General features: G+C 54.3%; 1 protein-coding gene across 2 annotated transcripts in view; it reads left to right on the top strand.

The window, feature by feature from the left end:
• The window catches only part of SEZ6 (seizure related 6 homolog), a 45,138-nt gene extending 18,611 nt beyond the window's left edge, over positions 1-26,527 (top strand). The window contains exons 2-17 of one of the 2 annotated variants that reach the window (XM_036341944.1): positions 1,824-2,489; positions 2,953-3,086; positions 13,291-13,486; positions 18,016-18,201; positions 20,584-20,752; positions 20,884-21,050; positions 21,618-21,812; positions 22,052-22,190; positions 22,302-22,498; positions 23,084-23,278; positions 23,970-24,161; positions 24,259-24,456; positions 24,734-24,772; positions 25,015-25,132; positions 25,215-25,317; positions 25,497-26,527. In XM_036341944.1, the coding sequence (XP_036197837.1) occupies positions 1,824-2,489; positions 2,953-3,086; positions 13,291-13,486; positions 18,016-18,201; positions 20,584-20,752; positions 20,884-21,050; positions 21,618-21,812; positions 22,052-22,190; positions 22,302-22,498; positions 23,084-23,278; positions 23,970-24,161; positions 24,259-24,456; positions 24,734-24,772; positions 25,015-25,132; positions 25,215-25,317; positions 25,497-25,526 (2,924 nt within the window). In that variant the 3' untranslated portion in view covers positions 25,527-26,527. Of the gene's footprint in view, positions 1-1,823; positions 2,490-2,952; positions 3,087-13,290; positions 13,487-18,015; positions 18,202-20,583; positions 20,753-20,883; positions 21,051-21,617; positions 21,813-22,051; positions 22,191-22,301; positions 22,499-23,083; positions 23,279-23,969; positions 24,162-24,258; positions 24,457-24,733; positions 24,773-25,014; positions 25,133-25,214; positions 25,318-25,480 lie in introns of both variants that reach the window. The other variant, XM_036341943.1, reaches the window with a different exon arrangement.

Here is a 26,527-nt window from a genome sequence, read left to right as displayed (position 1 = left end):
GAAGAATCCCACGAGTATCTATCCTGGGAGCCATAGGCCACGTCTTTTATTGGGCAATCCTGGGAGGGGCAATCCTGGAGCCCCCAGGAAAGGCTTCTCTTCCTTGTGCCACACTGAGATCAGTCTCAGCTCACCTGGCAACGACCATGTGACATCTGTGGGGGGAGGTAAAAACAGTCCTGGCAGGGCACTGCCTAGACCTTCCATCCCTACTCAGATGAAAGACACAGGGCGCTGGCAACCATCTGCTCCAGGGGGTCTGGGCCTGGCCGGTCATCTAGTTTGGGCACTGTGTTGCCAGTGTCTGGCGCAGAATGCCAAGGCACAGATGGGCTGCTTTCGTGGGCGTCTCGGGAGATAGGAGTTGTTCTTGGTTTCTCGGGGCTTTAAGGCATCAAAACCCAGAGGAGTGGAAAGCCCTCTGACCTGTACCCACCTTCCTCACCCCAATTTCCTCCCTGCTCTCATTTGTCTGACACATCAGAGCTGCCATAGTCTCCTGAACAGAATGTAAGCCATCTGCCGCTTCCTCACGCCTGCCAATCCATGGGGTGGGTGTGAGCCTGTGGAATGACACCCACCACCAGACACGCAGAGGAGCCAACCTTCTCCTTGCAAACTATCTCGCCCTGGCTGTTTCCCTTCAAGTCTTCTTGCAGCCATTTTGAGAGATGTTAGAATCAAAATTTCCTCCCAGCTTTCTCAGAGCTGGCAAATTATAGATAGATAGATAAATAGATAGATAGATAGATAGAGATATATAGATATATATAGATATAGATATAGTGAGAGAGAGAGAAAAGAAATGATTGAGAAGTGAGAGAAATGGGACAATGAGACAATGAAACACACAATGGAATCTATGATAATAAAAGCATAATATGCGAATTAGACCCAACGGCCTTCCGGACCAAGTCGTGGCTGCAGCCACCTCAGCTGCGAGGGAGGGACCGAGGCAGCCAGCCCGCGGCTGCGAGGGCCTACTCTTACACAAATTTCTTGCATCGGGCCTCTGGTCTAAAATAAAATTCCAAATATATGACGATTTACTGAGACTAGTGACCAGCAGCTTCATTGAGAACAAAAATGAACTGTTATCTCAGGCAGAACAGCCACTGTGGTGGGCGATGGCACTCTTGCTAAGGGTATCCTCTCAGGTCAACCGACTGGTCATAGAGTTTGAGCAAGTTGCCTCCTTTCTTTGGCTGTTTGCTCATCAGTCCAATAAGCCTGTGAGCTACATTAGGCATGGCAAATATTTATTTGTCATCGGTCTGAGGAATTAAGCATGGCTGCCTGGAGTGCTGCATTGAGAAAGAGTCCGAGGCTGAATCTGAGAACAGAACAGGGAATGGTGCAATAATAGATAGTAATGTCCACTTCTAGTGCTGGAGGGGAGAGGACAGCTCATGTGCCATTCTTTGTTTTCTTTTTAATATATTTTATTGATTTTTTTACAGAGTGGAAGGGAGAGAGATAGAGAGTTAGAAACATCGATGAGAGAGAAACATCGATCAGCCGCCTCCCGCACACTTCTCACTGGGGATGTGCCCGCAACCAAGGTACATGTCCTTGACCGGAATCGAACCCAGGACCTTTCAGTCCGCAGGCCGATGCTCTATCCACTGAGCCAAACCAGCCACGGCTCATGTGCCATTCTCGAAGTATGTGATATCATCTTATGTCCAGCTCTGAAATTCTGCGGTTCCGTGATTCTCAGTGGTGAGCGCACTCCACAGATGAATCTCCTACTGCCTGGACTGAGCGTGATGCTGCTCTCCCCGGGGCAGGGGCACACCTCTGATCATCCATTGTTATTTCAGGACTCTCCTCAGAGGCCCCAACCATGGCGGAAGGTCAGGCCCCAGGCATCGAGGAGACGGATGGGGAGTGGACAGTAGCCCCCACACCTGAGCAGCCAGAACGAGGCATCCACTTCGTCACAACCGCCCCCACCCTGAAGCTGCTCAACCACCACCCACTGCTCGAGGAGTTCCTACAAGAGGGGCTGGAGACAGGCGAAGAGCTGAGGCCAGCACTGCCTTTTCAGCCTGATCCACCTACGCCACAGACCCCAAGTCCCCTTCCCCGCCTGGCCAACCAGGACAGCCGTCCCGTCTTCACCAGCCCTACTCCGGCCATAGCTGCAGCACCCACTCAGCCCCCGTCCAGGGAAGGACCCTGGAGCCTGGAGTCAGAGTCCCCTGAGCTTCATGTCACAGCTCCCCTGCCTCCAGGGCCCAGCATGGCAGTGCCCACCACAGGCCCAGGGGAGAAGCTGGGTACTACACCCCCTAGCAGAGCATGGACTCCAACCCAAGAGGGTCCTGGAGACATGGGCAGGCCATGGGCTCCAGAGATCATGTCCCGGACCACAGGGCTTGGGATTGAGGGGACCATCGCCACCTCCACGGCTTCAGGGGATGATGAGGAGACCACCACCACCACCACCATCATCACCACCACCATCACCACAGTCCAGCCACCAGGTCAGCTCCTTGCTGGCTTGCAGATCTGGATATGGGGGAGCTGTGGGGCCCTAAGTTCCTCTCTCCATCACTGTGCCAGTTGGCCTTGCCCTTCAGTACCAAGGGCCAGGATGCAGGAGGCATGCAGTTTGGAACCAGATAGACCTGGGTTCAAATCCTGATTGGAAGCAACTACACCAGGCCCTTGGAACTTTAACCTCTCTGAGCCTCCATTTGTAAAATGGCAATAAGAATACCTCCCTCATTGAGCCATTGTGAGAACTGAGATAAGATTGTACACCAAAAGTGCTCAAGAGAAGGTGGTCCCCTTCTTTCAATAGGGGAATAGACATCCCAAGAGGTGGGCTTCACACACATACACACACACACACACACACACACACACACACACACACACATCAGCTTTGGCTGGACCCACTTCTCCAGGGCTGGGCTTAGCCTTGTGTCTCCTCCTGCCTCTCAGGCCCTTGTAGCTGGAATTTCTCAGGCCCAGAGGGCTCTCTGGACTCCCCTTCGGCCCCCAGTTCACCCCATGATGTCGGCCTGGACTGTTTCTACTACATCTCTGTCTACCCTGGCTACGGTGTGGAAATTAAGGTGAGTGACCTGGATTGGGCAGGGGCAAAGCTAGGGCTAGTGTGTTATCTTTCCAGAAAGATACCTGCTATGGGAGAAAGGGGGGGATGCTCAAGGTCATCAGTTAGAGGTGGGGCTCCTCAGGCCAAGGCTAGGCGATTGGCCTAAAACATGGTTGGGTTCTGGACCAGTGAGCAAAGAGGCTACTGCTCCCCTCAGCGGTGTCCTAGGCTAAGAGGGGCTGTGGTGTGCCCCTCCTCTTCCCACAGGGGTTTGATCAGGGGCTCAGGAGAACCTGTGGAAGGGGCTCTTGCCTCAGTGGACAGGGGGTTGGGTGTCTGAATCTGTGTAACTGAGTAGAGAGAGCACAAGGCTACTTGGCCATTCACTCATTTATTCACTCACTCATTCCTTCAGCAAATACTCCCTGAGCAGCTCCTCTGGGTCAGGCCCTGTGCTGGCTCCTGGGATGCAGAAGTGGGAAGACAGTCATGGCCACACAATCAGAGGGGTGACCAGTTGGTGAGGGAGTCAGACCTACAGCCCCAGCCTCTTGCTCCCACCTCCTTGGACCATCTCATCCCTTATAAACCCCAAACTCTCTCTTAATCCCAAAACCTGAGCCTGCAGGTCCTTATGAATGTGCCAAAGGCTCCTTGACCTCCACATGCCCCAAACCCAGCTCTTCCTTTTTGTTCCTTCAACCTGCTTACACCCCACTCTTTCCTCAGAGACTGACCCCTGTTCAGAAACCTGGACTAGGGCAACTACAGTGCAATGTGGATGGCATCCCTGGGGCAACATGAGGTCAACTTGGCCCTTTTCTCTCCCTCTTTCCTGAGTCCCATCAACTCACACCTAAGTCCTATCACCATGACACTCCCCACAACCTCCAGGGCCCCTCCATCCCACACCCACTACATGCTCCAGCCTCCATCATCCCTCCCCGAGATGATGTGGTGACCGCCTCACTGGTCACCCCACTCACGCTTGTCCTCACTATCCCTCCTTCACCTACACTGCGGTCACTTTTTCCAAACGAAATTAATCCTACCCCCACACCTCCCAGGTGCCTCAGAATCAAGGCCAGTCCTCTGGGCCCATCTTGAACACTTCCTCCCCTGTTCTCTACTCCCCCTTTGCACAAACAGCTTGCAGCTAACTGAATGGGCCAAGCCCGCTGCCCCCTCAAGCCCCAATTGTACGTGCTGGTCCCTCTGCCTGGGAGAGCCATCCTACTATTCCCTCCCTTAGGACTCAACCCTGGGATCACTTTCTCTGGGAATTCTCTCCTGATTCCCAAAGCCTGGGGCATCCCCCATTCTATGTCTTATTACTCTGCCTTCTACCTATCTGTTTACAGCTGTCCATCTCCCCAGCTAGGCTGTGCGTGCCTTGGAGTAAGGGGCCCAGAATGGGTTCTCCACAGACTAACTGAATGAATGGACAGTTGAACGCATGAAGGAAGGAAGGAGGTGACTGTTGAAGGCAGTCAGGAAGGCAACTGAGAGGCACAGGGAAGGGGGCAGAGGAGGAGTCGAGGGAATGGGGCAGCACTACCTGTTCCCCACTTCCAGCCACCTCCCCGTCTACTCCAAAGCCCTTAGGTACGGACCTAAAGTCAGCTACACCTGTCCTGGGGTAGCACCCCAGCCCTCCCCTGGGGATGTCAGGCCCAGGTCTATGAGACAGGCCCTGTGGAGGAGGGACCTCTCCCACCACTGGTGGGCCCCTTCCCTTCTTTCTTTCTTTCTTTCTTTTTTTAAAGAAATATTTTTTATTGATTTCAGAGAGAAAAGGGGAAAGGGAAAGAGAGAGAGAAGCATCAATGATGAGAGAGAATCAACTATCGGCTGCCTCCTGCATAGCCCCTACTGGGGATGGAGCCCACAACCCAGGCATGTGCCCTGACTGGAATCGAACTGTGACCTCCTGGTTCATGGGTCGACATGCAACCACTGAGCCACACCGGCTGGGCCCTCCCCTTCTTTCTGTAACTGTTTGCTTCTGCTCCGCAAAACACTGTGCCCCTCACTCTGGGCTGACTGGGAGGGTAATTAGGAAAAGCCACCATCCCCCAAGCCATTAGCACTCAGTGCCGCTTAATTAAGGTAATTAATGTAAAATCATCACCTAATGAGAGGTGGCACTGGCTGTGGCTCACCAGGTGGAAGACACCAGTTGCAGGTGTGGGGAAGGGGGTAGGAGGAGCTGATGCCAGGCTGGGTGCCCCCCTGCAGGCCTAGGCTGGCTCTACCAGCCCCCCAAGCCTACCATCCCCACTGAAGCCCACTGGGCCAGGCTGGGCTCAGTCCTGGTACTCTCCACAAAGGAGCAAGATGTTGGCTCTGCCTGCCCCAGCCTTGGCCCAGGCACCAGCCCCACCCTAGATGCCCACCCTCTCATGTAAGCCCAGTGTCTGTTGTTTGCTGCCGCCACATTTTTTTCATCAAAATGCAAAAGCCGTTACCAGGCAACCTTGAGAGGAAGACCTGCCACAGCCCTGGATTGCCGTCAGGAAATGTGGAGGCAAATGCTGGCCCCACCCTCCGCCTCGCCACCAAGGAGAGAGCACTGATGGCCGGAGACAGAGTCTGAGGCCAAGGCAGGGAGGGTCGGAGGGGAAGGGACAGAATCATCCAGGCTGAAGCAGGATTTAAAGTTGTTCCTGCCCTGGCCGGTGAGCTCAGGGGTTAGAGCAGTGGCCTGTGCACCGAAAGGACACGATTTCAATTCCCAGTCAAGGGCACATACCTGGGTTGAAGGTTTGATCCTTGGCTCTGGCTGGGGCATGTGTAGGAGGCAACCAATCTATGGGTCTCTCTCACATCGATGATTCTCTCCCCTTCCCTTCCTCCTGCCCTCTCTTCCTCTCTCAAAAAAAAAAAAAAAAATCAATGGAAAAAATATCCTTGGGTGAGGATTTAAAAAGAAATAAAAAGTTGTTCTTTCAGGGCCAGTTCAGGCAATCTCTACTCCTACCCGGGCCTCCTGGCTACACAGGCCACTTGGGGACCTGGAGAATTACTGACACTGCATATACCAAAACCAAATAGCTAGGTGGAAAAACCAAGGCCAGCAAAAAAATGGAATTGCCCAAGGTCACTCAGTTAATCATTAACTAATGTGTGTTTTTATGAATGAATTTGTTCCACAAATATAACTTGAGCGACTACTAGGTGCCCGGCTCTGTGCGAGGTGCTGGGAACATAGCTCTTCACAGTCAGCGGAGGAGACAGAAGTCATAAACAATGACCACAGAATGCTCAGTGCCGTTGGGAATGGAGTGGGAAGCACAGGGAATTATGGGAATTCCAAGCTGGGGCACACTTTTCCAGTCTGGGGGGACAGAGAAGGCTTTCTGGAGGTGACAATACCTGCTCTGAGACCTGAAGGAGAGAGGCCAGCAGCCAAGTCTGGGTTGGAAAGTAGCGGATGTGGTACACTGGCCCTTGAAAGCTGCTGAGCAGTTTTGCACCGGTGACTTTATTGCATAGGAGTAGGCTTAAGAGCTTCTGGATTACACTCCTGCCAGAGGCTAGGCCTGAGCAGGGCCACCCTGCCCAGCCAGGGCTGGCAGCTGGGCTAGGCCATGCTGGGCATTGGAGGTGGGATGGGTGAGGCAGCCAGAAGGCCTAGAAGACAGCCCATTGCTCCTTCAGGCTTGGGTAAAGTCTGTGGCTTCTGCCCATTGTGGGTTAGCCCCTGTCTGCCCTGCATGAACGCACGAGGATGGCTAGGGATAAGCAAAAGGGATGGAATCTGGGCAAGGGAGTTGGGAGGAGCCAGGGGAAGAAAGGAGCACCCTAAGGACCCACAAATCCCACCCCTGTGCAGGTCAGCCTCACATCATGCTGAGCCCCTGCTATGTGACCGCAAACTTGGCTAAAGTCTGGGGCCCTGGGCAAGACCCTTTCAATGTCCTTCTCATGAGGAATAGCCTCCGGGGTTCCAGAATCCCTGACAGCTCAGCTTTGGACCACAGCCCCTCATACCCTGCTTCATGCCCTGCCCCACACCTCCCTTCAGGGCACTGCAGATATCTGTGCTTGCTAAGGCCAGGAGTCTGAGCCGCCACAGCAAGGAGGCCAGCTCAGAGAAGTCTTGCCCGCTTCAGCGGGGGTTCAGGCACTGGGCTAGGCTCTTTCTTGAGAGATCCAGAGAAGCCCTTTTATGATGGCTTTATAGGTCCCATCCCCTCCAAGCAGCCAGTCTCCCCTGGGGGCTCCAGGTCTTTCTGGGCCTGGCACATGCCTCTGACTGTGCTTGGCATTCCAAGAGCCTTCCCACTGCCAGCCTCCATCCTGGCTTGGTTGCTCCCTATACCATCTGGAGCCTGGGCACAGCTGCCCACTGTCCCTGCCCTAGTGCCCCAGGTGGCCCCATTGGAACACACTTCTCTCATGCCAGGCCAGCTGCCAGTTAAATAGCCAAAGCACCTAGTTCCCTGCCATATCAAGAGGTGAGATTTCTGGCTCCTGGAAGGCTCATTTGAGGGGGGCCAGTGGGGTACAGGCAGCTATAGCTCCATAGGTTTAGGCCCCTCTCCCCATCCTTAAAGCAGACCCTACCCCATAAGAGTTTATGAAAGAGCATCCGTTCAGACAGAGCACAGAGGCTGCTGCAGGCTCCAGAACTGGAACTGAATTTCCAGTCCTACCTAGCTCTGCAGCCCGTCTTGGTGACTGGGCTCAGCCCCTGACCTTCTCTGGACCTCAGTTTCCCTCTCTGTAAAAGGAGATTGAAACAGAAGGCCCCTCCCAGCTAGTCACTCTGAGTCTGCCTCCTTTCCTTGGTTCAGAAAGCTCCCTCCTGGGCCATACTGGGCAGTGGCACCTCAGGCCCTTGACCCTGCTTCCCAGCAGCTGCAGAACCTGGGCCAGGGAGAGGGTGGCTCCCAGGCACAGTGCTTCCCAGGCAGAGCCCTGACAGGCCTGCGGGTGGGGTGAGTCCACAGCCAGCTATCATCATGGAGAAGGACATGGCTTTACCAGAGGAGGGTGCAGGTCTCCTCAAGAAGGGAAAGAGGCCTGTGAATGCTCTGCCCACTCTGTGCTGAGCCCCGTACAGGCAGGATCTAACTTAATCCTTACAACCCCAGGAAGTGGCAGGATTATCCTATTTCACAGATGAGACTGGGGTTCAGAGAAGTCATGGGACTTCCCCAAGGACCTTTCAACTTATCAGTGATGGAGCTTGGATTGATCCCAGGACTCAAGAGCCCCTGTCCTTCCATTAGCCCAGGAGATTGGCCTGGGGGTGGCATTTCCAAAGAGGGAGTTCAGGTGGGGACAGTAGGGGAGGTGGGGGGGCTCCCCCTCTGACCCCTTCTCTCAGCCCAGCCCTGCCTGCTCCTGTAGGACACCCACCTGGAATTCTCCCAGTTTGGGGGAGGGGCTGGGATGCTGTGCCTAAAGACAAAGCCCTGGACCAGGAATCAGGAGCACTGGCCTGGAGTCCTGGTTTTGCCTGGGAATTACTGTGTGACCCAAAGAGGAGCTCTCACTTCTCTGATTACACATTTCCCTCTGCTATGGAGTTGAAGTAAACACAGCTTGTCCCGCTTCCCTTATGGAGGTTTTGTGAGATCGGAAAGGATAATGGGTGTGAACGAACTTTTGAACTCATGGGGGAGATTGTGATTATACTACTATTGGCATGAAAGAGCACGTGAACCTGAGGGAGCGTACAGATGTGAGGACGCACTTGTGCCAGGCCATGTGTTTGAGGGAGCTGTGTGCGTGCAAGTGGGCCTATGTCAGAGGACACAGGTGTGTGTCGGTGGCCAGGAGAGTGTAATGGAGCAGGGACTGTGGTCAGTTGCAGGGGGTGTGAGGCTCAGGTGCTAGGAATGAGGCTCACACACAAGTCATCCTTGAGCTCATCCACCTGTGCAGGGTTGTACTGAGGCAATTGTGTGCAAAGACTTGTGGCGCTGTCACATCATTAGGGCCTGTTCTGGAGACCCGACTGGCAGCTTCTATGGGGACAGACAGGGCGGTCAGGCTGATGGTCTGGGGGATGGCAAAGGGCAACCTGCGTCCTCCCCACCTCCCATCCAGGAAAGAGTCAGTCCCCTCAAAGTGGCTACATTTTCTTCCTTGAACTGACCCTCTGGTGGCTTGGAGTCTGGAGTCCTATGGGAATTGTCCTCATCTCCCTCTGCTTCTCTCTTCCCACTGCATGGCCCCCAGCTCCGCTCTTGTCACTGGCTAGAGGTGTGAGAAGACAGTCCTCATGAGCAGAACTGACATTTCAATCTGTCTCCCAAGTTCTTCAGGTGCCGGCAAATTGCATCAAGACTTCATCACCATCCTTGTCCAACACCCAGCCCTGGCTGGCTCCTGTCAGGCCTGGCCCTCAAACAAGCGACAAATTACATTCCAGCTACTGCAGCAGGCCTGCAAGTAGGTGTCGGAAACCTGAGGGACCAGACAGAATCTGGCCAAGAGCAGGGCGCCTTGTGGATGTGATCCCCAGGGAACCCGGGCCCTCTCAATTCCATGCACTCATCACAACCGTCACCACCACGCGGAGCTAGGAGCCAGGCCAGCTTAAGGGGGCATTGCCTTCCCCAGACCAGAGGGAGCCAGAGGCCTCAGCTCCCAGTTTTCCCAGCTTGACAGGCTTCTGGGGGGAAGGATGGCTGGTGGGAACGTAAATCTCAACATCTTGCAAAAAGCCAAGTCAGGCCAAGTTCCAACTCCCTGCTGTGCCTGGCAGGCCTGGGGCCTGCGAATAAAGATGTCTGGGAGTCTATCTGCGGGTGACAGCCCCACGAGGTTGGGAGGAAAGGAGCTGCCTTTTGCCTCCAGCAAAGCAAGACTCTACTACTCAACACTTGTGTGTGACCTTTTGCAAGTTCCTTAGCCTCTCTGTTTACTTATGGAGATTTTACCACCTACCTGATACAACTGTGGTGAGGCTGAAATAATATCCATAAATAGTAAAGGCTTGGCATGTTATGGGTGCTCTGGAAATGGTAATTATTGTTGTTGCAATGATGCTGTTGCTGCTAGCAAAGCAGCAGGGTCAGGAGCTGGAAGCTAGAGGTCAAAAGGGTGTTTAAGGGAACTAGAAAAAAATGCTAATTCATTTCTACTTCTCTGCCTTCGCTTCCTGAGTAATTTCCCAGTAGAGATGTCCTCCCTTCCTCCTCCTCTTTCCAGTCCCTCCTCCTTCCAGTCCACCGTCCCCCGCCCCCCCGCAACCCCCACCACCACCACGTGCTCTCAGACCCACCTGCTCTGTGCGCTTTCCTCTGCCGGCAACTCCTCCACTTCCCCCGAGGATTCCTGCTGCACGCATTTGGTGCCACTTAAGGCAGAATTATATGCTGCCTGGCATCTCTCGATAATTACAGATTCCACGTGTGTGAGTCTTGTTTGCCCAACTCTAGAATCACAAAATCTCCAAGTTTGAAGGGGCCTCATCCAGTCTCCGCCTGCGGCAGGAATTCCCTGAGGAATGTCACCAGCAGATGGTCAGGCAGCCTCCACCCAAATGTGCCATGGTGGAGAGCTCCTGGCGGAGGAGGCGTTTCTGCCCAGCACCCTCTCTTGGCATTCTCTTCCGCCCCAAAGACCCACCAGGTCTTTTCTCCCAGTCAGGGGCGTCCTCAGGGCACATCTGTTCTCAGTGCCCACAGTCCAAGGGGCCCAGAGCCTAGTACGGCCGTCTCCTTGGATATGGCTGTGTTCAGCCTCCTGTGGCTTCTCAGTTCACAGGAACCTGGGGAGGACGGCACCACCAGCAACCCACACACTCCCTCTCTCCGCACATCTTGACTGAGAATGCCAGTGAAGAAGGAGTGGTGACCCCAAATGCCACCCTGGGGAGAGGACAGGTGGGGAGAGCCCAAAGCAACGGAACTGACTGGCCTGGCTGGGGGGGCAGAGGATGATGGCCCTGAGATCTGAAAGGAAGAGAGGAAAGCATTCCCTGGGCAGGGTCCTGCACAGGCAAATACCCAGAGGGCAGGCGTGAGGCAAAGCCTGCGGCTGCAGTGCAGGTACATGAGGCTGGCAAAGCCGCTGGGGCCAATTGCGAGCTGGCAAGTTTGGACCTGGTGCTCTGTGCAATCTGAAGTCACCAACAGGGTTTGGGTGGGAGAGAGACATGATCTGATCTGAGACAGCTGAGACCTGGCAGATGCGTTGGGAATGGGAGGTGTGAAGGCCATTCTCTAGGTGAGAAACAATAGGGGAGATCTGAGCCAAGACAGTTACAAAGGGATGAGAGGAGAAAGCAACTGGAATATTTGGAAGGTAAGACTGAGGGGGGAGGCTTGGTGACTCACTGGATGCCACTTAACTAGCCCACGTGGTTAACCCTTGAAGGCCCTGTCTCAGAGCAACATGGTAGGGAGCCTGGAGATCATGTAGATCAGTGTTTCTGAATCACCTGGGGATCTCGTTAAAATGCAGAGTATGGCCCTAGCTGGTTTGGCTCAGTGGATGGAGCGTCGGCCTGCGGACTGAAGGGTCCCGGGTTCGATTCCGGTCAAGGGCACATCCCCAGTAGGGGGTGTGCAGGAGGCAGCTGATCGATGTTTCTCTCTCATCGATGTTTCTAACTCTCTATCCCTCTCCCTTCTTCTCTGTAAAAAAAAATCACTAAGATATAAAAAAAAAAATGCAGAATATGATTTAGTAGATCGGAGGTGGGTCTAAGATTCTGCATTTCTTACAAGCTCCCAGGTGATGCTGATGCTGCTGGACCACATTTGAGTAGCAAAGGCCATTTTAGAAGATGAGGGAACTGAAGCTCAAATGGTCAGCATATTTGTCCAAGATGACACGGTTAGGATGAGGTCCCAGATTTCTGGGCTCCCAATCCAGTGCTCCTTGTAGCAGGCCACACTGCTACTTCCCCTCTGGGTGGAGGCTGTTGCTGGTCAATGTTTGTTTGACTGAATGGAGGCATGGAGCCTAGAAGGATGCTCCAGGGATTAAGGACCTGAGGACTTGGGTGGTGGCAGAGGGGCCTGTGACAGCCAGAGCGAAGGACTGGAAAAAGAGGTTACTGAGAATTGAAGAGAGAATAGAATGGTTGCGGCATGGGGAGGCTCATGGTATAAAGCCAGCAGTCAGCAGGGGCCAAGTTGGGCAGGGCCTTGAGGGCCACAGCAAGAAGTTTGAGCCAGATACCATGGGCTTTGTGGGCTCAGCGGAGAGCCACCAGAGGATTTAAACACAGAAGCACCATGATCAGCAACAGGATGAGACTGAACTGGCTGTCGTTCAGAGATACTGATGTGGAGGGTGGAGTGGGTTAAGCCCTGCAGACAGGGAGGCTGGCCAGGAGGCTGCTGCCATGATCTAGGTGAGAATAACAGTGAGGTACCAGGGAAGTGGCAGTGGGGACGAAGGGTAGGGAACAGATTTGGACCCACCTGACAGGACTGAATGACTGATTGGATGTGGGAGATGAGGGAGGAGGCAAGATGCCAGTTTCTGACTTGGGCACGCAGGTGGATGGTGAGGTCATCCCCTGAGATGGGGAGCCAGGGGAACAGCTGCCTGGGGGAAGAGGGTGGCTCAGTATGAAACAGACTAGATGCGGGGTGCCTGTCAGGCACCTAACAGAGGAAGTCTAGGGGAAGCTGAGCACGTGGATCTGATGGTTAAGACTTCACAACGCTGCCCTGGCTAGGTAGCTTAGTTGGTTAGAGCGCCATCCTGATATGCCAAGGCTGCTGGTTCAATCCCCTGTCTGGGTACATTCAAGAATCAACCAATGAATGCATAAATGAGTGAAACAGCAAATCTCCCCCTTCCCCCGCCCTCAAATCAATTTAAAATCAAAATAAGACCTCACAATGCTGGCCAGGCTTTCAGACACCATCTAGTTCAATATACCTACTCCATCCCCACTTTACAGATGAGAAAACTGAGCCCAGAGAAGTGAAAGGACAGGAAGCAGCGGGTGTAGTTGAAAAGCTTTGAGACAAACATGCTTACAAATCTTAATTCTGCTAATAATCTCTGTGTGCCCTTGGATTATTTACTTACTATCTTTGAACTTCAGGTCCTATCTCACAAGATTACTGGGAAGGTAAAATGACCTCCTCCTGCACTCAAGTGCCTAGCTCATGGCCTGGGGGTGCCAGTGCCCAAGGGACACTGAGGACTGGCCAGGCCCCGGGCCTGCAGGAACCTAAAGGCAGTAGGACTCAGCAGGACAAAGCCTGACCGCTCTGCTTTGCTGTCTATTCCATCGGCAGGTCCGGAACATCAGCCTGCAGGAAGGGGAGACGGTGACTGTGGAGGGCTTGGGGGGACCTGACCCGCTGCCCCTGGCCAACCAGTCTTTCCTGCTGAGGGGCCAAGTCATCCGAAGCCCCACCCACCAAGCAGCCCTGAGGTTCCAGAGCCTCCCACCACCTGCAGGGCCTGGCACATTCCATTTCCACTACCAAGGTAGGCCCAGGCAGCAGAGGAAGAACCAGCCCAGACTGGCTACCTTCCTGGGGTCTCTGGTGCTATTACGGCATGGGGGCACGGGGAACAGGGAGAGGCTAGTAACTGACAGCACAGGCGCCTGGTGAAGCTGTATAAACCGGAGGTAAGTATTGTATACATCTGACACTTCCAGAACCTTCCCTCCTCCACCTGCAGAGAACTGGTCTGGAAGGGAGACTGACACAGGACTGGGTAACCCCCAGGGGTGCCTACTGCCACTCATTCATTTATTAATTCATTCAGTATACTTTTCCTAGGCATCTACTCTTTGCCAAGCCTGTGCTGGATACTGGCAATATCAAGATGAACCAGCCTAGTCCTTGACCTCAAGGAGTTAAAAATCTCTGGGGAGGCAGATACTTAAAAAGGCAATAACATTATAACCTTTCCCAAAATGCAAAGGGGTCAAGTTCAGTGACCATGTGGAGGTGCTAAGCTACTAGCCTGGCCCTCCTGAACTGCATAACCCACCCTAGCCCTGGCCCATACCCCAATCAGCTCAGAACACCTCAGGAAATAGGGAAGTGGCATTATCTATACATATAAAAAGCTAGCGACTGGAAAGCTGGAACGACTGGAATGACCAGTTGCTATGACGCCCACTGCAGCCAGCAAACCAGCCAGATAGGGGCCAGGGCCAGCCTGCCAACCCCCCATGGCCCCTCCCCCACACAAGGCCTGCCCCCGATGCCCCTTCCCCACTCCGATCAGGGGCAAGGCAGGAGGCTACCACCCACGGCCCCTCCCCCTGGCCAGCCCCTCCTCCAATCAGGCCCCCCCACCCCAATAGGAGGCAGGGCCTGCCAGCCAATCGCCCTCAGCCCCTCCCTTCCCCCCTTGTTCCCCCCACACACACACTGGCCCAGTGCACGAATTCATGCACTGGGCCTCTAGTGTAATGATAAAATCACAGACCAGGCAGATCTGTGTTTGAATCTCTTCCCTACTGGCTATTGACCTTGGACAGGTCACTTGACCTCTTTAACTTTCCTTTTCCTCTGCTGCAAGATGAGACCAAAACACTCCACAAAGTCATGATAAGGATTAAACAAAATGGTGCATGTCCAGTGCTTAGCACATGCTCCATGAAGAAACCAGAAACTAGTATTAAAGAGCTAGCAGGATGGGAAAGGGAGAAGGGGCTTGGAACTGTACCCCTTCCCATCAGCATCCCTCCTGGCGCCCCCTCCTCCAGGCAAAGTCTTCTTGATCTCTTGCACTGCTGCAGCAGGATAACCGGTTTAGATTGGGGAATGCTAATGGGGAAATAATTGGTGTGAACAGTTACAGGATTGCTTTGAATTGTCACGGACCACTTCCTCGGCCCTGTGGGGGGCCGCAGCCTAGGGAGGAGGGCAGGCACTCCTCTGAAGATGCAGATGCTTGGAACCCACCTGAGGAGCACTCACCCCTTCCGGAGCTCACCACCCAAACTGGGGGAACAGTCTGGCGTGGCAGCAGGGGTTTGGTGGTGGGGCGGGCCGGGGGCTTGGCAGAGGCAAGAGGCCAGCTAAGGAAAGGGTGAGCATCTAGGCAGCCCAGTCAGCCTCCCTAATGGCTCATCAATCCTCCTAAACAGCAGGCATAATTTCACGCCATGGTAACCTTCTCTCTTGCTGCAAATTCCTTTGCACAAAAACCCGGACCTCCTCTCTGTTGGGCCAGACAAAGGTGGCTGAAAGGCAGCAAGTTGGGGCCCTGACACGGGAACAAACGCTATGGAGGGGCCAGGAGAGCTAGCCCAGTGCTGCCTCCTTCTCAGCTCCCAGAAGCCCTCCCTCCTCAGCCCAGTTTTTGTCAATGATCAGCTCTTTCCCTAATGAGTGTAATTCCCCTAATTATAGGCTGTAATTAGCCCTGATCCCAGAGATGGGAACAGGAAGAGCATGTGCTCACACACGTGTCTCCCTGGGCTGGAGAAAGAAGGTGCCAGCAGAGGAGGTAAGGGACCCAGTACCAACACTCCTGCCGGACCTGTCCAAGATAATATTGGAGATCACAAAGATGGGGCCCCACAAAGGCCTCAACTGCAGAACCAAGTCCCAACTCCCCTCCCACAGCCTCAGGCAGGGTGAGGAGGCAGGGAGCCCTGCCAGGCACCCCCCTCCTCCCTCCTGAGCATTCCTGGCACCGGACTTGGCTCCAGAAACAGACACCAGGGAGAAAATAGCTCAACAGATTGCAGTGGTGAAGGCACTCCGGGAACAGTCGTCATGGCAACAGGAGGAAGCTCGTCCTGCAAAGTGGCACTTTACCCACTGTGAAGTCCGGGGGCTTTGTCATCTGCCCCCAGCATCCTGCTCTCACCTCATCCCAGCTCAGTTTCCTAATCTGTGGAGCAGGGGGACCTCCCTTCCCAGAGTTGTGACAAGAACTCACAGAGAAGATGTAAGTGATGAGCATGACATTGGCTCATGGCCTAGAACTCCCTGAATACCACGCTCTCCACTCTGGGTAAAGTGCCCCACACCCTTTTCCCCATCCCACCCTGGCCGAGAGTGTCTTCCCGGATCATTGTGAGTGGCTGCCCTGAACAGCCACTCAGGTCAGCCTTGTCTATTACTCTCAGGTTTCCCTGCCTCCTAAGCCCAGGTCTCTACTTCACCTGGGGAAGCAGGTGGGACAGGGGAGACGCATAGCAAGTGGGCTCTATGGCCAGAAGCCTCAAGGGCCCACTCTACCCCTTATTGGCCGTGTGATCAGGGCAAGTCCCTCAGTCTCTCTAAACCTTCATTTCCCTCAGCTGAAAATGAATTAATAACCCTACCTTGCCTGCCTTCCTCCTAAGCATGTTGTAGACATCAAGTAAGAAGAGTATGGAGACATTTTAGAAGCTAGAAGGTGAATTCCAATGTGAGGTGTTTTTATTAATCAAGATTATAAACAACAGCAGGCTGGTGTGTTCAGTATTTGTTCTGTGCCAGGCACTGCCCATCTGTCCTCTCATTTAACCTCTCATGTAACAACATTGTATGTAATCTTCTAAATGGATGGATAAACAAGGAAATGGGCACAGAGAAGTTAGGTAACTTGCCCAAGGTGGCACAGCAAGTGCGGAGCCTATGTTCAAATCCAGGCCATCTGACCCCAGAGCCCACTTCCTAAGCCCTGCCCTGTACTGTCTGCCAATCACAAGTAATCATTCATTGGCCATTCTCTTAAGAACCCTGTGAGAGCCCAGCCAGCATGGCTCAGTGGTTACGCATCGACCTGTAAACCAAGAGGTCAGGGTTTGATTCCTGGTCAGGGCATATGCCCAGGTTGTGGGCTCGATCCCCAGTATGGGGTATGCAGGAGACAGCTGATCAATGATTCTCCCTCATCATTGATGTTTCTATCTCTCTCTCCCTCTCTCTTCCTCTCTGAAATCAATAAAAACATATTTTTTAAAAGAACCCTGTGAGAGAGGGAAGAGTAGGTATCATCCTCCCCCTTTCAAGACCTAAGGCCAGAACAGGTGAAAAAAATCACTCAACTTGATTCTGGACCCTGGTCAGCCCAGAGGCACCTCCTTTTGACATTCACACAAAGGCCCATGGAGGCTCGCAGAGTCCCTGCCTGAACCTCTCTTTCCATCCACCTGGTGCCATCAGTAGGGGTCACCCTCCCATCCCAAAACCCAGGAGTGGTCAGTCCTCATCCCTCCCCCCGGTCCTCAGGGGTCTTCAGACTCTGTAGCCCAAGGCTTTTCTTTCAGCCTCTCTCCTTGACCCCTCCAGATCTTTCTCCCCCGCTCAGACCCAAGCCCTGACCCCCATTTTAGCTACCACCCCAGCTTGGCCCGGAGTTGGAATTGGCCAGGCTGTTTTGTAGGATTTGCTGCCACCATTTGGTTGTATTTGGTATGACAAATCTAAAAGCTACCAAGTTTCCTAGGGCAACTTGTCCCGCCCCCAACTTCCTTGAAGGCATGCCTTATCTTCCCACCCTTGCCCATCCTGTTTTTTAAAAAGTGCACTACCTTGCCATTGAGCTTTTTAGCATTTCTCAATGAACATTGGGAAAGTTTTTACTGTCTGGCTTCAATCTTTCCTGCCGCAATTCATATTTGTCCCCTATGGGAAAAATAATATAGATACATTAGTATAGGCTTTTCGCTGTTTCAAGTGCTTTCACACCTTCAAGTCTTTCAGTAATATTTTTTGAAGATTCCAGGGATACCAAGCTGAATAAAACACTACCCCCATTTATTCTCACAATAACCCTGTAGCTGGGCTTTAACCTCATCTAACAAATGAGGAAACTGTGACAAAGAAAGGTCAAGTAACCTGCCTAAAAGTTCGAAACCTGGGACCACAACCCAAGCCACGGCACCCAGGCTGCTGGGGAAGGGATCAGTCTCTTTTCTGGAACTCCTGATGCTTCCTCTGGCCCCAAGTGACACCACCAGGCAGGCTGGGGCCGACCCCTTTTGCCCTGGCTATGACCCAACAACCCCCTCAGCACCAACACACACACACACAATGTCACCCATTCTTTCTCTGCAGCCTATCTCCTGAGCTGCCACTTTCCCCGACGTCCAGCTTATGGAGCTGTGACTGTCACTAGCCTCCATCCAGGAGGCAGTGCCCGCTTCCATTGTGCCACTGGCTACCAGCTGAAGGGTGCCAGGCTCCTTACCTGTCTCAACGCCACTCAACCCTTCTGGGATTCCCAGGAGCCTATCTGCATTGGTGAGTGGCCCCAGGGGACTCCGTGCTGAACGGAGAGAAGGGGGGCTCATCTTTGTTTTCTGTTACTATGTAGTCCCTTCACAGGCTCTCCATAAGGAAGCCCGAAAATGGTTTCACATGTCAGTGGCATTCATCCAACCCACACTTAGTGAGCACCTACTATATACAGGCACCACAGGTATATAGAGCTGAATTAAACAGGGACTGTGCCCTCAAAGGGCCCACCCTTCCAGGAAATGGGGGAAGAAGAAAGCATGTGAGTCATCAACTTTCACAGCAGGAAGTAAAAAGTACCAGTGAAGAGACATAAGTGACCTGGGAGGCGAGAAAGCGGTCATTCTTAGCTGGGCATTCACAAGGCTTCCTGGAGGAAGTGGCACTGAAGGTTTGACATTTCAGTGGACAGTGACACAGAGGAGAGGTAAGGGAGTATTTGAGGCCTGAGGCTTGTGAAGAAGACAGAGGGAGGGCCTTGAATATCAGCCAAATTACTGGGGTGGGAGCTGTTTAAGTTTTGGAGAGGAGGCGAGAGGCGCTCAGAACTATTCCCCAGGAAAGCCAAATCAGGTGGAGTCCAGAGGCTGGGAGGCCAGCCAGGCAAGCGGGTTTGAACTTAGTGACTTTGGAAATGAAGAGGAGGGAAGAGATTCCAGAGACAGGAATGAGAGAAAGGGCGAGAGTGGAAGGAGACTCCCAAGTTCTGCTGGCAGGAAAAAGATGGAGTGTTTAGTTTGCAATATGAAAGGCGGTTTGGGCTTTTTTCCTTTCTTTTAGCTTGGGCTTTTGAACCTTATTCCATTCTATACACTCTTCCTGGGTGCCAGGCACAAGCAGAGGTGAATGAGCCAGGCATGGGCTGTCTAGTGAGACCAGCAAGCAGCTCGGCACGTTCAGGGCAGACACGGCTGGGAGGGGACAAAGTCAGAGTGCAAGGGGGACCCACGGGGGGCACGGGAGGCACGGGGGTTGGGGGGGGGGGAGGGCAGGCTGCTCCAAAATGAGGAAGGAGTCAAAGAAAGCTTCCCAAGGAGATGACTTGGAAGGATTACAAGAATGTCAGCCCAGGGAGGTGGAGTGGATTCCTGGGACAGCACGTGCAGAGGTGCGGAGGCACGAAGCCGCGTGCTACGGTGAGGACTCGGTGAGCTGGGCCTAAAGAAGAGGGGAAATAAGCAGAGGCTGAGGCCAAGTCCAGAATCAGTTTCATACAGGGCTGAATGCCATCTTAGCTTGGACTCTGTCCGGGGGTCACAGGGAACCACGGAGGAATGTAAGTGCAGGACAGGGCACGATCAGATTTGAGGGCATTCTGTTCTGAGAACAAGCCAACGGTAGCTTTGCCCTCTCTGCAGAGAAGCGGAGAGGAAACTCACCACAACCCCCTCCGCACGAGGTTTATTCGGGGAAAACATTCTGCTGTCTTGAACATTTAGAGACAAAGGCGCTGTGTCTTGGCAGCAGGGCCCCTGCGAGCTGGTAGGGTCCGAAGCTCTCTGTCTGGGAAAGGAAAGTGCTGCCTGAACCAGCCACACTCCTCTCGCCCGAGACCGCTTCACTGGCCCCACTTAGCAGCTGGGAGTCTAAGGCCAACGGACTGAGCCGTCCTTAGTGATGGGGACAAGTGAGCTGCTCAGCCTCTCCTCGGGAAAGAGGACCATCCCAGGCCAGAGGAGGCAGTGCTGGGAAGGCCCTCAAGGGTCAACCCGGGAATGACAGTGGCAGTGATGCTATTTCTGAGTGTTCGAGGCCATCACCTGACTAGTCCTGTCTACTCAGGGCACAGAATTTGGAGGTGACTGGCATGCACACCATGTTTGTCATCCCTGATCTAGTCCTACCCCCCTTTTACGTTGATTCAATCATTTGATTCAACAAATACTGAACACCAATCTGTGCCTGGCCTGAGAAGACTGGCCCCCACCCCAGGGGATCCTAGTTAAGGGACATATCCAAACAGTAACTGGTTTTAGGAAGTGGCATGAGGTAGAAGTAGTAGATACACCCAAGAAGATTGGAGCCTGGGTAAGAGGCTTTAATAAAGTCCACCTGGGGGGCAGTCAGGGAAGGCCTCCCGGAGGAGTCAGCAGAGAAGGAAAGTGACTCCTCCAGGGCCACACAGCCAGGCCATGGCAGAGCTACCACACTCAAGGGAGTCGCATATGAGTAGTCCCAGAGGTGAACGGTGAGGAGGCAGATTCTGGAGTCCAGGCTGCCTGGAGCTGCAGGGTTACAGGGGCAAAGGGTTGATCTTCAGCACCATGAAGGCAAAGATCCCCGCTGCCCCATGCACAGGGCACAGAGCTGGGAAAAGCCGGAAGGCTTGGTAGGCTGCCTGGGCTCCAGCCAGGGGGCCCTGCCCACAGTTCTGGCCCTGTCTCCCAGCTGCCTGTGGCGGAGTGATCCGCAATGCCACCACCGGCCGCATTGTCTCCCCTGGCTTCCCGGGCAACTACAGCAACAACCTCACCTGCCACTGGCTGCTGGAAGCTCCCGAGAGCCAGCGACTGCACTTGCACTTTGAGAAGGTTTCCCTGGCAGAGGACGACGACAGGTGAGGGCATGTCCTGGTGGGAGGGGAGCACCTGGCTTGGCAATACCCTCCTGGAGGGACAGCACACAAGCATGGGTCACACCCCACCCGGGGCAGCAACCAGACACACAGCTGCCACTCTGCTGACCCAGGCTCATCATCCGCAATGGGGACAACGTGGAGGCCCCGCCCGTGTATGATTCCTATGAGGTGGAGTACCTGCCCATCGAGGGCCTGCTCAGCTCTGGCCGACACTTCTTTGTGGAGCTCAGCACTGACAGCAGCGGGGCAGCTGCAGGCATGGCCCTGCGCTATGAGGGTGAGCCTGTTGGGGCCTACCCAGGGGTGAGGGGCTAGAGCGGGGGCTTGGGCCTAGGGTCTCTTCTCTCATACCCTCCCCCTCCATGCCATCATCACTCCTTCCAACTCAGCCCTTGCTCACCTGGCACCAAGGCCTTCTCTCTCCATTCCTTCCTTCAAGTCCAGGATTCCTACCCCATCTGCAGGAGACCCCTGCCTGGACCCAGGCCCTCTGGTCCAAGTGAATGAATTCTCTAGAATTTGAAGAGCAAAAAAAGGCCCAATTCTTAGGGGAGGAGAATTGCTACAAGAGACATTCTAGAACCACTCAGGCATGCATTCATTCAAAACATGTATGGAGTGCCTTCTATGTACTAAGCACAAAATTGGGTGCTAGAAATATAACGGTGATCAGGGCAGCCTCCTGAGCATAATAGGGATGGGTGCTCTGGGCTGCTCCTGCCCCCTGCTCCAAGCCCAGGAGAGACATTTGTAGTCAGGACGAGGAAAGCCCTAGAAAGGGAACTAGGAGGACGTTTGCCCCGTTTGACCCAGTGAAGGCTGAGCCCGGCCCTGTGGTTTACAGCCTTCCAGCAGGGCCATTGCTATGAGCCCTTTGTCAAATACGGCAACTTCAGCAGCAGTGCACCCTCCTACCCTGTGGGTACCACCGTGGAGTTCAGCTGCGACCCTGGCTATACCCTAGAGCAAGGCTCCATCATCATTGAGTGTGTTGACCCCCATGACCCTCAGTGGAATGAGACAGAGCCCGCCTGCCGAGGTCAGTAGGCACAAGCAGAGGTGGGCCTGCCAAGGGCAGGGAGCAGGGTGGGCACCAGGGAGCAGCCACAGAACCTGGGGCCGCAGGGTCCCAGTGACGTGTCATGCAAGCTTCCCCGAGGAAAAGGTGGGGACTCCCAGCAATGGATAGGCACTCCTGGGGGCAGATGGCAGCTCCAGGACATGGCACTGGGGGGAATGCGGAGGGGACGTGCCTCCCGGGCCTCCCCTGCCTTCCAGCTGTGTGCAGCGGGGAGATCACAGACTCAGCCGGCGTGGTGCTCTCCCCCAACTGGCCGGAGCCCTATGGCCGTGGGCAAGACTGCATCTGGGGCGTGCACGTGGAGGAGGACAAGCGCATCATGCTGGACGTCCGAGTGTAAGTGCCCACTGGGCTCGGCCAAGCCAGCTCCTAAGCCATGGAGACATCTCTTGCCCAGCCCATCCTGGGGTCCCCAGACCCACCCTCCCTGACAGTCCTCCTCCATAGGCTGCGCATAGGCCCCGGTGATGTACTTACCTTCTATGATGGGGATGACCTGACAGCCCGGGTTCTGGGCCAGTATTCTGGGCCCCGAGGCCACTTCAAGCTCTTTACCTCCATGGCTGATGTCACCATCCAGTTCCAGTCAGACCCTGGGACCTCGGTGCTGGGCTACCAGCAGGGCTTTGTCATCCACTTCTTTGGTGAGTTTGCCCCTGCCCCACCCTGTGCCTGAGGGAGAAGGGATGCTAGAATGCAGACCCCAAAACATGCAAGTCAGAGAGGCCAGGGTGATGAGGAGCCTAACAAGGGAAAGCTCAAAACACTCTGGGCATCACCTGAAGCTAGCCTTGTTCTCCATCTTCCACCAGAGCCCAGGGGGAGAAAGGGACCTTCTGTCGCAGCAAGAGAGATTTGGTGGGCAGCAGGCAGAACTTCGTAACAAAAGTAGGGAACTAAGGAAAAGTATTCTATTCTACCTTTCTGGTCATCTTCACTAGAAGTGACAATTTCCCCCACTTTACCCGGCCCATCTCTCAGGACCGAGAAACTGGCCAACATGTATTTGGAGCTAAGGTCAAAGCCTAGATGATAAACCAGGAATCAAGGAGACAGTCATGTCAGGGACGAGTAAGGAGGGACACTTTGGAGTGGGGAGAATCACTGAGCCGGCCCAGGCCAGGCCCAGGCCAAACTGGCAGGAGCCGAGTGTCCTCAGGAGAGGGGAGGCTAGCACAGTTACTCTGGTGCTGGCTGAGGGTCTACATCTTTTGCCCCTGTGCCCCTAGAGGTGCCCCGCAATGACACGTGTCCAGAGCTGCCTGAGATCCCCAATGGCTGGAAGAGCCCGTCACAGCCTGAGCTGGTGCATGGCACTGTCGTCACTTACCAGTGCTACCCTGGCTACCAGGTGGTGGGATCCAGTATCCTTATGTGCCAGTGGGACCTAACCTGGAGTGAGGACCTGCCCTCCTGCCAGAGGGGTGAGTGTACCTGTTCCCCATATGTCCCTCCCCAATGCAACCTACAAGCCTCTCTCTTGGACTATGAACCACACTCCAACTGTTACTAGCTGGTATCCTTGAAGTTCTTCCACCTTTCATAGCCTCGGTTTCCTCATCTGGGAAATGGGACAATACCTTTCCATAGTTATCTACCAAGTACTCCAAGTATTTTGGTCCTGGTAGCTGGCCAATCGGTGTTTGTTTGTTGTTGTTTTAATCTTTATTGTTGGAAGTATTATATATGTCCCCTTTTTCCCCCCATTGACTCCTTCCAGCCCACCCCACCCCCCACTCCAGGCCTTCACCACCCTATTGTCTGTGTCCATGGGTTATGCATAGACCTAGTATATGCATACAAGTTCTTTGCTTGATCATCTCCCCCGCCTTCCCTCCGAGATTCCTCTCTGTTCCATGCTTCCATATCTCTGGATCCACTCTGTTCATCAGCTTGTTAATTAAATTCCACCAATCAGTGTCTGTTGACTCTCATGGATTGGAAGGGGACAGAGGTAGGGATACACCAGCAAAATGGTGGTGACAGATAACTAGAGGGTAAAGCTCCCTGGCATGAAGATGTTGGCTGCCTGGCACAACGCCAGGGAGGACCGGCTTTTGTTGAGTTCTACTTGAGCTACTTCCTCCCCATCACCCTCCCCCCACACACCCATAGTAACTTCCTGCCATGACCCTGGGGATGTGGAGCACAGCCGACGCCTCATATCTAACCCCAAGTTCCCCGTGGGAGCCACGGTGCAGTATATCTGTGACCAGGGTTTTGTGCTGACGGGTAGTGCCATCCTCACCTGCCATGACCGCCAAGCCAGCAGCCCCAAGTGGAGCGACCGGGCCCCCAAATGTCTCCGTAAGTGTCAAATGGGTAGCAGGGGAAGCCTCTGATAGGAGAAAAAGATGCTGCCTGAGGGGCGTGGCACCCTCACTAGGCTCCGCCTGCTTTGCAGTGGAACAGCTCAAGCCATGCCATAGCCTCAGTGCCCCCGAGAATGGCGCCTGCAGTCCTGAAAAGCGGCTACACCCAGCGGGGGCTACTGTCCACTTCTCGTGTGCCCCCGGCTATGTGCTGAAGGGCCAGGCCAGCATCAAGTGTGTACCCGGGAACCCCTCACATTGGAGTGACCCCCCACCCATCTGCAGGGCTGGTGAGTCGTCTGCCCCCCTAAACCCTCTGCCTGGCTCATAGGGCTGCTCTGGCAAAGAGGTCAAATGTTGAGAACCAGAACCCACTGCCCACTCTCTCTTCATATTACCCTTGGTCTCCCCAGTCTCTGCCCGATTTTCCTGACCTGGCGACACCAAGACAAATGCTGGGGTGGGTTCTTCATGGACAAAACCTCCCCATGATCAGCCCACCCCCTGCCTTAGTGGTTAGGCCTGTTGGACTCAACCACTGCCCTTGGCCCTCCCCTCTTGTTCCAGCCTCTCTGGATGGGTTCTACAGCGGCCGCAGCCTGGATGGTGAGCCCCCACGCTGGAGGGCCAGGGAAGTAGTCTCTTCCGCTGGTTCTCATAGATCCCAGGCCATTGGGTTCCCCAAGGAGGGTGGATTGATAAAGAGAGAGGTCTGGGACTAGCAGCTCCTTCCCTGCCCCCAGCCAGCCGGAAGGAGCTGCTGGCTGGATTTCCCTGGGCAGAGGTGAGGGGCTGTGGGCTCTCAGTGACTGGGACCTCTGCCCCAATCCCACCCTCTGTGCTTTCAGTTGCCAAGGCACCTGCTGCCTCCAGCACCCTGGATGCTGCCCACATTGCAGCTGCCATCTTCCTGCCACTGGTGGCAGTGGCGCTCTTGGTGGGAGGTGTGTACCTCTACTTCTCCAGGTGAGGCCGGCTTCCCTTCCTACCCTGCACACCTGCCTCACTCCTGCCTCGCACTCTACTCACAGGCTACTCTGTCCCACAGGCTCCAGGGAAAAAGCCCCAGGCAGCTGCCCGGAACACGACCCCGCGCCTATGACCGGATCACCGTGGAGTCAGCATTTGACAATCCAACCTACGAGACTGGAGTAAGTACCCAGGCCGGCCTTGACACCCTACCCAGCACCCATGCTATGCTCCCTTGGGCAGGTACCCCTGAGGGCCCTATCAAGTCCTCTTGCTCTTTTCCTTTTCCTTGGGAAGGTGGATTACGGGCTGGCAAACTTTACGCAAGTTTCCAACTCCCAGCAGTCTCTTTCCTTTGCAGGAGATGAGAGAATATGAAGTGTCCATCTAGGTGGGGGAAGCCAGCTCAGCCCTGCGTCACAGCCCAGCAGCGGGGCTCCCAGCTTCCTGCTGTCCCTCCACCTCCTGTACATACCACCCGGGAAGAGACACCACTAATCTCTCAAGAAGTGGTGCCCTTCCCCACCTGCAATGCCCACCAGGTCCTATTTTCTTGGTTCCACTGCCCACTTAGGGCCCTTCCTTGGGTCCAAGTCGGGGGGCATCTGCCTCTGGGCAGAACACAGCTGGAGCATTTGCATCAAGAACCAGCATTTCTCCTGACCCTCCTTCACGCCCTGCACCTCGAGCCTGGAATTCAGAGGCAGAATGCAAGCGCCGTTCTCCATGGGACCACCATCCAGCGCTGGCAGATAGCTCTGTGCAGCAGGGTTAACGTCATGATGGCAGAAAGCGCGCCAGGGTGCTCCTCACAGGGCCATCACCGGTGGCCAAAACTGCTCTCAATAGTGACCTCTGGGTGGTCCTGGCCCATGAGAAAGCCTCTAGTCCTTCTCTAAGGCCCCGGGAATGGACAGTTCTGCTCTTGTCCCTTCCCAGTGGAGGCAACAATTCTAGGGGATCGTGAGGGGTTTAGAGACCTTACCCAAGCTAAGGCTGGGGTTCCCTAGGTACTCATGCTCCACACCAAAGCAGGAAGTCCCCCTGCTCCCCTACGCTGAGGAGAGAAAGACCTCCTCCTGATGCCAGTCTGGCTATTAAAACATCCCCTTTCCCACTAATCCCTCCTCTAACTCCAACCATTTGCCAGACTCCCCTCCTGGCTACTGTTTTGGAATAAGGGGAGTGGGCAGGCATATTCTGGAGAGGCGGAGAAGTCTAAGGGTCGAGGAATTTGGCGTGGAGCAGGGGCTCAGAGAGGCCCAGGAGCCGGTTATAGGCCGCTTTGTATATGTAATGTATCATATGCAGTCTGGCCTCCAGCCAGAGAATAATCTTCTATTTCTGTTGTTTCCTTATTAAAATGGTGTTTTGGAAAAAAAAAAAAAACAC

The sequence above is a fragment of the Myotis myotis genome, unplaced genomic scaffold, assembly GCF_014108235.1.
Source record: "Myotis myotis isolate mMyoMyo1 unplaced genomic scaffold, mMyoMyo1.p scaffold_m19_p_17, whole genome shotgun sequence".
Classification (NCBI taxonomy): Eukaryota; Metazoa; Chordata; class Mammalia; order Chiroptera; family Vespertilionidae; genus Myotis; species Myotis myotis.
Note: the sequence above shows the minus strand (reverse complement) of the source record. Positions and strands in the feature narration are given on the sequence as shown.